This window comes from Culicoides brevitarsis, chromosome 3, assembly GCF_036172545.1.
Source record: "Culicoides brevitarsis isolate CSIRO-B50_1 chromosome 3, AGI_CSIRO_Cbre_v1, whole genome shotgun sequence".
Taxonomy (NCBI): Eukaryota; Metazoa; Arthropoda; class Insecta; order Diptera; family Ceratopogonidae; genus Culicoides; species Culicoides brevitarsis.
Window position 1 is genome coordinate 4,819,789 of NC_087087.1, and position 11,095 is coordinate 4,830,883.

At 27.0% G+C, this 11,095-nt stretch overlaps 1 protein-coding gene across 1 annotated transcript; it reads left to right on the forward strand.

Annotated features, from left to right (window-relative positions):
• LOC134834073 (high-affinity choline transporter 1) lies at positions 1 to 11,095 on the forward strand. The gene is made up of 9 exons (XM_063848606.1): positions 1 to 792; positions 7,193 to 7,254; positions 7,313 to 7,441; positions 7,499 to 8,191; positions 9,444 to 9,575; positions 9,640 to 9,872; positions 9,932 to 10,161; positions 10,219 to 10,330; positions 10,390 to 11,095. The coding sequence occupies exons 2-9, from the start codon at positions 7,218 to 7,220 to the stop codon at positions 10,615 to 10,617; spliced, it is 1,794 nt and encodes a 597-aa protein (XP_063704676.1). The 5' UTR covers positions 1 to 792; positions 7,193 to 7,217; the 3' UTR covers positions 10,618 to 11,095.

Below are 11,095 nucleotides of genomic sequence, written 5' to 3' on the forward strand. Positions count from 1 at the left end.
ATACCAGATTGGGGATTTTTTTTCGTTCCTCAATGAAATTTCTACTACTTTTGTAGCGCTATACTTGATAACCGAGTGAGAGCCGAATTTCTCTCCATTTTGTCTCGTAGCTCGTGGAAAATGTAAATGTGTGCGTGTCCTTTTACGTTTTAGACGCAAACAGCAGCGACGAAGAAGTGGTACGATTGAAAAAAAGACCCCATCGAAGAATTTTTTTCACAGCTAAAATCATAAAAAAAATAGAAATTTAGTGAAAAATCAAAGGAAAAAATTCGAAAAAGTGGATAATTTTCGGGAAAAACTTACATTGGGGTCACATGTGCGGGCTAAAATTCAGAACAAGAAATACTCCGTCTCAAAAGACGTCTTTGCGATGGGGCGATAGCTGTTATTCCATTAATTCAACCACTTATTTCAACACCAAAAATCATTAAATGCTGCTTTTCAACACACACCAACAGTCTATTTTGCTGCGCTAAACTCGCATTCAGGACAGAAATCTATTTTTTTAGCGAAAACTCGAAAACCTACAGGAAATGTAGAGAAAAAGTGGAAAAAAATTAATCAACGATACATATCATGTTAAAAGTTTCTGTGATTTTTAAGCAAACCAAGTAAAATAAATATTAAAAAAAATATATAAAAAAATATTAAAAGAGGAAAAATTTACAAATCGAACTTATACAAAAAAAAAAAATAAATAAAATAAAATAAATTATAGGAAAAAAAAAGAAAAACAAGAAAAGTGAGTGTTCACAAAGTAGAAGAATCAATAAAATTTGTATTATTAAGGTAAGTTAACATACACGACATGTACCTTACCTACCTACATAACAAGTCATAGTACATAAGAGGCATTTATACATAAAAAAAAGAAAAAACGGAAAAATGAGCTTACACACACTTTTCACTCAAAAAAAAAAAACAAAAAAAAAATTATTCAAATAATAATAACAAAATGTGTATGAAGTGACTATTTACAAAAAAATGCAAATTGAATAAAAAAAAATATTTTTTAATAATTTTTTCTTTGTTGATTATATAATCAATTTATCAACATTATCGGAAGGTACACACGAGTTGTAGCAAAAAAAAATGAATGAATAACCATGACGGATGTTTTTTGGTCGATTTAGTGGTTGGCTCGTGGATTTGTGGCAGATTTTGAATTGTTTAGGTATAGAAGTTTTGTGTTGTCAATGGAACACAAAGAGATTTAAAAGAGGATTTTGTTGGATTTTTATTTATTTTAACAAAAAGGATTTTTTTTTTGAAAAAAGTTAAAATTTTGAGATTTGTTATTTTTCTTTAATTTTTAAATTTTTTTAGAAAATTAGGTATTTTTCTTTTTTTTGATATGTTTTATTATTTTTTTTTTATTATATTTTTTTTCTATTTTTGAAGTTTAAATTTTTCTTAATTAAAAATAGAAATTAATTTTATTTAAAAAAAATATTATAATAAAATGAACTTAATTTTTATCAAATTATAAAATTAATTAAATTATATTTGAATTAAAAAATCATAAATTAAAAAAATAAAAAAAAAATAAAATAAATAAATAAAAAAATATTATCGTTTCAATTAATTTGTAAAAAATTTCAAAAAATCTTTTGAAACTCAATTTTATTTTTTTAATTTAATTAATCAAAAAAAATTAAAAATAAAAATTTTAATTTTTAAATTTTTAATTAAAAAAAAAAAATTAAATTTGAAAATCATACAAAAAACCAAAAAATTTGCTTAATTAAACATTTTTTTTGAAATATTTAAAAAAAAATTTGAAAGTCACGTGAAAATATGACTTTTTTCAAAAATTTTTATTTTGTGGAGATTTTTTTTATTTTTCTTTTTTTTTCAAAAATATTTTTTATTTTATTCTTATGTTTAACGTCTAAAAATTATAAATTTCTATAAAAAAATAATTTAACTTTTTTTTGTTTCTTTTATTTTTTTAATTGATTTTTTTTTTCTTATAATTTTTTTTATTAATTAAAATAGTTAAAATATTTTATATTATTAAGAAATTAATTAAATTTTCTAATAAAAGAAACAAAAAAAAATAATTAATTTTTTTATAGAAAAATATTTTATAAATTTTTAAATTTTAGTTTAATCATAAATTAAAAAGTTGTTTTTCATCAAATAAATTCTTTAAAATTTAATTATATTTTTTTAAATAAAATTAATTATTTTTTTATTTTTTTTTTAATTTTAATTTAATTTTTTTTTTATTTATTTCGAACTTTTTGTCCCAAAAACTTTTTTAATAAAATAAAAATAAAAAATTTAAAATTATATTATTTTTTATGAAAATATTAGGTTGTATTTAACTTAAAATTTAAGTTTTTAAATATTTTAAAATTAATTTAAATTTTTTTTAAATATTTTTATTTGTATTTATTTAAAAATTAATTATTTTAAGAAAAATTTTTAAATTAACAATTTTTTTATTTAACAAATAAAAATGAAAAAAAAAATATTATTTTTATTGAAAAATATAATTTAAAGAATAAAAGAAAAATATTCGATTAAAAAAAACTTACAAAATTAAAAATTCATTAATTTTTTTATAAAAAGTAAAAAAAAAGTTTACTTATTTGAAAGCTTAGTTTTTTAACTGCAATTTACTTTTCTGCATTTCTTTTTCACGAACATAAAAAATTCATTTGAAACCCCATATAAAATAACAAATTAAACTTTAACCCAAGCTCAGCACAAAAATTAACAAACTTTCTTCGTAAATATTTATAGATCTCCCTCTAAAGATAACTTTTCATCGAACGAAACCTCTTTTTTCACAAAAATATATTTATAGCTTCATAAACTAATTTTAAACTCGTTTTCCGATCAAAAACTTGCTGCACGCCGAGCATTGTTTCAATAATTCCTCAACTTGCATAAATATTTGATGATAAACAATTCGTCGTGTGTCGTCATCATCATCAATGGACTAAACCAAAAAAAAAAGGTTCGAAGAAAAAAACAACAATTTTTGGCACGGATTGCGTGTGTGAGTCTTCTAAATGTGCTAAATATGTAAGTGAATTCATTCACCAAGTTGCCGCGCGCCATGGTGTCATTGTCTCTCGCTAAAAATAAAATAAATGAAGTCTCTTACGGGCGAAAGCTTCATGTTTTGTCGTGTGAAAGCATTTTTTTTTGTCTTTTATTATCTTGCTGTCGTTCCCTCTGTCTATTCTGGTTCTCAAGAAAATTCAATTGAAATTGTCTGCGAATAATAGTTGCGTCTTCTGTCTGAGGCGTTAAGTGGAAAAACTTGTAGAAATCCAACAAAAAAAAATTTTGTTAGAAAAAAAATCTTTATAATTGTCATAAAAAAAAATTATATAGGATTTCTTTGCTCTTTAAATTAATTTAAACTTTTTTTTTCTTATAGAAAAAGAAAAAATGAAAAAAATAAATTTTCATTTGAGAAAAAATAAAAATAATTTCCACAGAAAATAATCAAAATTAACTTTCGCAATTGTTTTTTTCTCGTGCGAAACCCGAAAAATGTATTTTTTAATCAAAATAACATTTTCGTTATGACGCAACGATCCTTTGAGAGCAATTCACGTCTAAAGATGACAGACACGAAAGTTGTAAAAGTTTTTGAGATACAATTTTAAGAGAGATACTTGAAATATTGTTTTTTTTTCGTATGCGGTTGGAAAGAGTTCTTGACTTCAATCCTTCAACGAATAAGTGAAAACCTAAAAAAGTTTTTCTGTGATAAATTTATGAGTAGTTGAAGAAAATTTTAACAATAGCTTGGTTTGGATTAATTGGAAAAATGATTTTTCCATGATTGGAATTTGATGAAATGAGAAGATTTTGACCTAAAAAGAAAAAAAATTATTAAAAAGTGAAATTTTATTAAAATTCTTACCAAAAAATGAAGAAATTTTACTTCTTTTAAAACTTAACCTGAAATATAGAAAAAAATATTAATGAGAACTCATAAAATTATTAAAACTTTGAAGTAATAAAAAAATTAAAATTAAAAAAATTTTTTTTTTTTCAAAAATATTCAAATTTTTAAATTTTTTTTAAATTTTTTTTATATTTTTTTTTTAAATTTTTTTTTTTTTTTTTATTTTAAATTTTTTTAATTTTTTTTTTTTAATTTAATTTTTTTTTTTTAATTTTTTTTTTTTTAAATTTTAATTTTTTTTTCTTTAATTAAAAAATACTTTTAATTTTTTTAATTTTATTTTAGCAAAAATATTTTTATTTTTAATTTTATTTTAATTTTTTTTTATTTTAACTTTTTTAGGAGCTGTTTAAATTTTAAGCATAGTTTCTATATTAATTTTGTTGAATTTAGTAATTTTGTTAAATCTCGAGTCAAAATTTAAATTTTGCTTTTTAGTTTTGCGCAAAAGTTTTGTGCAAACTGGATGAAATTTTTATCAGCTTACTTTTGAAAATATCCCAAAATTCACAAGAAATCAACAATTTTCTGCTCCCAAAATACAAATTAAATATTTTGCAGATAGACTCCTTAAAACCACTTTATAGCCGCATTTTATTCGCCCTTTGACATTTCACTCCTAAAAATAGTAATTAAAACTTTTGTGGTTTTGCATAACCGCCATAATCATTCCAAAAAAACATCTTGTACGTGACAAGCTATTTTGATGTTCTTTTCAGCAAAATAACAAAAAATCCTCCTCCAACATAAAAGTTAACGTCTTTCGACTGCTTGCAAAAATAACGAAAAAAACGTCAATAATCCATGAAATTTTAAAAGATATCTCGTCTCACTAATCCAATAATACCGCCTCTTGGGCATTCAAAATGAATCGAACAAAAAATTTCGTTACAAGAAAAGTTATAATAAATCACAAGGCGTCTCCATTAACTTTAATATAAATGATAATAATTTGACGCTCGTAAATTACAGAACATTTCGTGTTGTTTTTGCCTTGTACCTGTGCCTTGAAGTAGAAGAGAGAAAAAAAATCGATAAGTTTCAATAAATTATCTTTGATCAAAATGTTTTTTTGTCGATTTTTTTTTTCGTTGTAAACTGTCATTTTTTCTCATTTTCTTTAAAAAAATAAAAATCGTGAATAAAAGTTCAAGAGTTCCATGAATATTTTATGAGTGATGAATGAGTGCGACATTTTTTCCAATTTTCTATTGTTATTGTTGAAGATGAACGTGGGCGAGCATGCTAATGGCAAAGAAAATTACCGTTACAAGAAGGTTGTTTGAATGTAAAAAGGTCGATTCTGTTGTTTAGAGGATCATCATTACGACGGAAAAAAATGCCGTTAATGATGACACGGCTTTATTTTTTTGTTATTTTTTTTTCCTTGAACGATCGAAGAAAATTACAAGGCGTTTCCATTTGAGGTCATAAAAAGACAAAAAAAAAATTGTCGTTCAATAATTTACAAAACAAAAAAATAATTACTTAATAATTTCTCCATTTTTAGACATAATTAACCCTTTTCGAGTTTTTTGTTGTATACAAAATATTGATAAAAATCTAAATATTAAGCACGTGTCGATGTAAATTAATCGAATTTCCATTCAATCGAAATGGTTATTTTGTTCTTTCATGTTGCCCATTCCTCCGTGTTGGCACGCAATCTAATCCAATCGATCACTGACCAACCACAATTTTGTTTTTTGTTTCATTTCACGTGGCTATTACGATTTTCCTTACGAAAATGGAAAATTTTGAGAACAATTATTGCTACAAAAGCAATTTGTGTCGTTCAGGAGAAAAGTATTCTATAAAATTTGCACGTTTTTAGTATTTTTCTTGTTTATTTCTCATTTTTTATATGCACTGAATGATGTAACCTATGAAAAAAAGGGCAACGAAAAGTTGTGTCAAGTAGTATTAATGTAAAAATAAAACATCTTTTTATATTTTTCTTCAGTACGTGATGTGTTAGAAATAAAAATATGAAATTAGGTATGAGCAATTTTCGAAAGTGTTTCAGAGTTTTACTTTAATGTCAATTTTTGTCAAAAAAAATAATGAGTTATTTTTAACTTATGAGTATTTGTTTAACTAAAATGGAAATTCAAATTAAATTAACAGTAAAAATATTTTCAGGTAATGTTTATATTATTATTGATGAAAGATGTGAAGCAAGTCATAAAAGGCATTTCTAAAGCAAGAATTATTTAAAAAGAAGAATTTTAAATTTAGAAAATTTTTCAAGTATCAACTTGTTTTCCAACTAATAACTAAACTTGTTTGTTTAGACTGAACTCGTAAAAGTTCACCGTACAATATTATTTCGTTCATCTGATGAAAAGTCTTCCTCATCTAAATGTTTGCGTTTCTTATAATCTCAAGGCTCCATGCTAAACATTTGTTATTCAAGTTTGAGTCGCTTTCATAGTTCAATATCTCCTGTTCATTCTGAGCTCTTCTTCTGAGTTTCACTCTTTAAGAATGTTTCGTTTTGATGAAGGAATGCATTGGGATGAGAAGCCTTAAAGCAGAACGCCGTGGCTTTTTAAAGGAAATTGGCATAACCTGCCCGAATAAAATTCTCATATATCTCGTTTTGACTCACAGTATTACCGAAGACTTTGATAATCGCTTCTGCTGCATACTTTTAACGTCATTTGTACTATTTTAACCTCTTAAAGTAATTTCTTTAATCATAATTTTATCTTGTCAACCATTATTTGACACAATAAGCTTAATAAGACTTTGCAGATTTTTATTATTCAATTCTACAGCTTTTTTTGTATTACTTTGCCTGAAAATATAAAGAGAAAGTTAATTTTACTAAAAAATAAAAAAAAAAATTTTTTTCAAACATATTAAAAACTTACCTGAAAAAAATTTTAAGAAAATTTTAAATAAAGAATTAAAGAAACATGAAACACTTCCATTAATTGTTCCATCCTTGTTTTCAAATTCTGCTTTGAATGATGTAACAAGAAACGAAATTTCTCAAGGGATTTTTCATTGCATTTTTGATGATTTTTTCTCCGTTAAGAATTCCGCTAAATAATAACAGTAATTTCTCATTCTCCCCGTGAATTCGCGTTACATGGAAAAATCGAACATTTGTTGACCTTACCTCCGAGCATTGTCGTTATGCAAACACCTCGATGTCATTCAAGCTCAATGAAAAGATTGACAAGCAATTTTCTGCATTATTAATGGATTGTACTACATTTTCTCCGCATTTTTTCTGTTTCGTTTTAGGAACTGAAGTGAATTGTCAGGAAAAATGATTAATATCGCAGGAGTTGTTAGTATCGTTTTGTGTAAGTAAAGATCTGTTTTTTGTCGTCCTTGAGATTGAGTCAAGATTTTTTTTTGCAGTTTATTTGCTCATTTTGGGGGTCGGAATATGGGCAGGTCGAAAAAAAGAAGAAGGTAATGACTCGGAGGAGGAAGTTATGTTGGCAGGAAGAAATATTGGATTGTTTGTCGGAATTTTCACAATGACAGGTAAATTTTTTGCTTTAATAAAAAAAAAATTTTTGTTCGAATTCTTACCTTTTTCAGCTACTTGGGTTGGCGGCGGATACATCAACGGCACTGCCGAAGCTATTTATACCACGGGTCTGGTATGGTGTCAAGCGCCATTCGGTTATGCCCTGAGTCTCGTATTTGGCGGGATTTTCTTCGCCAATCCGATGCGGAAACAGGGCTACATCACCATGTTAGATCCGTTACAAGACAGCTTCGGCGAGCGCATGGGGGGTTTGTTATTCTTGCCCGCATTGTGCGGCGAAGTCTTTTGGGCAGCAGGCATCTTGGCTGCTTTGGGCGCCACACTTTCCGTCATTATCGACATGGATCATCGTACTTCGGTGATTTTGTCGTCGTGCATCGCCGTGTTTTACACGCTGTTCGGCGGATTGTATGCCGTTGCGTATACCGACGTCATCCAGCTCGGATGCATCTTTATCGGGCTGTGGATGTGCATTCCGTTCGCTTGGATGAACGAACACGTGCAAAGTTTATCCAGCATGGATGTCGATTGGATTGGGGAAGTTGATCCGAAGGAAAAGTGGTTCTACATTGACTATGGGTTGCTTCTCGTTTTCGGAGGCATTCCGTGGCAAGTTTATTTCCAAAGAGTATTATCCAGTAAAACTGCTGGACGAGCACAAGTTCTATCATACGTAGCTGCATTTGGCTGTATTATAATGGCTATCCCACCGGTATTAATAGGAGCTATTGCTAAAGCGACACGTAAGTCTATTTCAAGTCTTTGTCTATAAAAAAATTAAAAAAAAAATATTTAAAAAAAAAAATTTTTCAAAAATGTCAATTTGTCAAATTTTCCAAATGGATAAAAATTTTGCTCTAATTTATCATTTTTAACTCAAAAAAAAAATTAAAATTGAAAAAAAAATTTTCCTTTGACAAAAAAAAAATTTCAAAAAATAATTATCAAAAAAATTTAAAAATTTCAAAGCTGCATTTTTCCGACTGCAATTTTTGTCAAATTTTTCCAAAAATAAAAATTTGGCAGAGGGCTCTGATTTATCATTTTTAATTATTTTATAACTCAAAACTGCCAAAAAATTATACTGAGAAAAAAAAAATTAAATTTTAAAAAAAAAAAAATAAATAAAAAAACTGTGTCGTCAAAGGGCTCTAATTTATCATTTTTAATCATTTTTCAACTCAAAACTTAAAACTGTCAAAGTTTTTTCTTGCTCCAAATTTGTCAAACTCTAAAATTTTTATTTTTTAATCATTTTATAATTCAAAACTGCTTAATTAACGTTTATTTTAAAAAATAATTTTTAAAAAAAGTTTCAAAAAGAAATTATCAAAGAAAATTTCTTGCAAACGTCAAATTTAATCTAAACAAAAAGTTTTAAGCTAAAAATTTAAAAACTTTAAGAAAAATTTTATTCAAGTGACAAAATTTAAAAAATTTGACATTTGTCAAAATTTTTTATAAAATATCAGTTTTTAAGAAATTTTAGAATTTCAGATTTTTAAAAATTTTGTAACTTTAAATTCAAAATTTATGAAATTTTTTAAAAGAAAAATTAAAAAAATTCTAAAACAAAAATCGAAAAATTAAAAAAAAATTGAAAACTAAAATTTTAAATTGAAAGTTAAATTTGTTAAAAAATTAAATTAAAAAATTAACATTTTAATAAAAAAACAATTTTTTATCATAAATAAAAATTTTATGTACTTACATGAAAAAGTCATTAAAAAAATTCTAACTAAAACATTCTTATCCGATGGGACTTTGACTGACAGATTGATTAACCCAAAAAAAAGGTGCATGACTTATTAATTACCGCACTTCTGCCCAAAACAGAAAAAAACTAAACAAAAAGTGTATAAATAATAATCAATCAGACACCCCGAGCATACTTTCTCTTGAATATTTCATGCCTGCATCGATTTTCCGTCAATCCATCTGCCCTTGTTTGAATTTTTTTTTTCATTTTTTGTTTCTATTTATCTCACAATTTAGCATGGAACGAAACCGACTACAAGGGACCTTGGCCTCTAACTGTTCAGGAGACGAGCATGATACTTCCGATGGTGTTGCAATACTTGACGCCAGATTTTGTGTCATTTTTTGGGCTTGGAGCCGTTTCTGCAGGTAAATTTTTTTTTTTCTAAAAAAAAAATGAAAAAAAAATTATAAAAAAAATTTTTTTTTTTAGCTGTCATGTCATCTGCCGACTCATCAGTATTATCAGCGGCATCAATGTTTGCACGAAATGTCTACAAACTGATATTCCGTCATCGGGCTTCGGAAATGGAAATTATTTGGGTGATGCGCGTCGGAATTATTGTCGTTGGCATACTCGCAACGATAATGGCGTTGACAATTCCTTCAATTTACGGTTTGTGGTCGATGTGTTCCGACTTGGTTTATGTCATTTTGTTCCCTCAGGTGAGAATTTTCTCGATTTTTCGATGATTTTAAGTCTAAAATGTGAATTTTTCTTGTAGTTGTTGATGGTCGTGCATTTCAAGAACTTTTGCAACACGTACGGGAGCTTAGCGGCGTATATTATTGCCTTGTTTATACGATTATCGGGCGGCGAGCCCTTATTGGGGTTGCCCGCGTTGATACATTTCCCGTTATACGATGAGGAAAACCAGCGGCAACTGTTTCCGTTCCGAACAATGGCTATGATTACAAGTTTACTTACGCTTATCTTCGTGTCTTGGTTATCAAAGTACGATTTTCCTCCATTTCTAACCTCAAAAATGTTAAATTTTTGATTTTTTTATAGATTCCTGTTTGAGACTGGTCGATTAGCGCCGCAGTATGACTACTTCAGATGTGTTGTTAACATCCCCGAAGACGTTCAACGCGTTGGCGAGCCCTCAGAAGCAGGAGAACAGGTAAAAATTTCAAATTTTTCATGATTTTCAATCAAAAAACTTACAAAATAATTTTTTAGATGACTTTATCGGGCGCTCCCATGGCGAAAATGTACGGCGCCGCAACGATGGTTGGCAAAGACGAACGTAATGGTCGAATAAATCCTGCTCTCGAAGCTGATGATGACTTGCCCGTAGCTGAGGCGAAGCAACAAATTCAACGTCACATCCAAAGCGGAGGCGGAGCATTGGGAATTTCGGGCATCGGAACTCCAAATGTCTCCGGACAAGGTCATACCGCATTCTAATTCATCGATAAAAGTAAGGATTTATCGGTTTCCTTCCACAAATCACGTCAAAAAAATTAAACATATCGTTAAATTGTTGATATTAATGTTAAAAACGAAGAAGAAGGAAGAAAGAAAAGCAGAAACATATCAATTAAACAAAAAAAAAAAAATATCTAAATGTAGAGACTTGCAATATTTTTAGTATTTAAGATGCAATGATATAAAACTGAAACAAAACATATCAATTAATGTTACAAAAAAGCATAGAAATTATAAAAAAAAGTGGAAAAAATATTGAATAGACTTGAAAATTATGAAAATTATTACAAATTTATGTTGAAATCGGTACAAACTTTGGCCTATTTTGCGTTTTTAGTGATGCAAAAGCTTTGAGTACCTTAAAATATCATCAATTAAACAAGAGAGTATTAACAATTAAACAACTTTATGTTAGTTTCCACAGAAAATGGCAATCATTTCAACATTATAATCAATA

What these genes read in the sequence shown, in the direction of transcription:
- LOC134834073 (XM_063848606.1), top strand. Translation starts at nt 7,218, where the DNA reads ATGATTAATATCGCAGGAGTTGTTAGTATCGTTTTGT. An exon ending in GCTTGGAGCCGTTTCTGCAG is followed by an intron (nt 9,576 to 9,639) that starts GTAAATTTTTTT and finishes TTTTTTTTTTAG; the next exon opens with CTGTCATGTCATCTGCCGAC. An exon ending in CCTCAGAAGCAGGAGAACAG is followed by an intron (nt 10,331 to 10,389) that starts GTAAAAATTTCA and finishes ATAATTTTTTAG; the next exon opens with ATGACTTTATCGGGCGCTCC.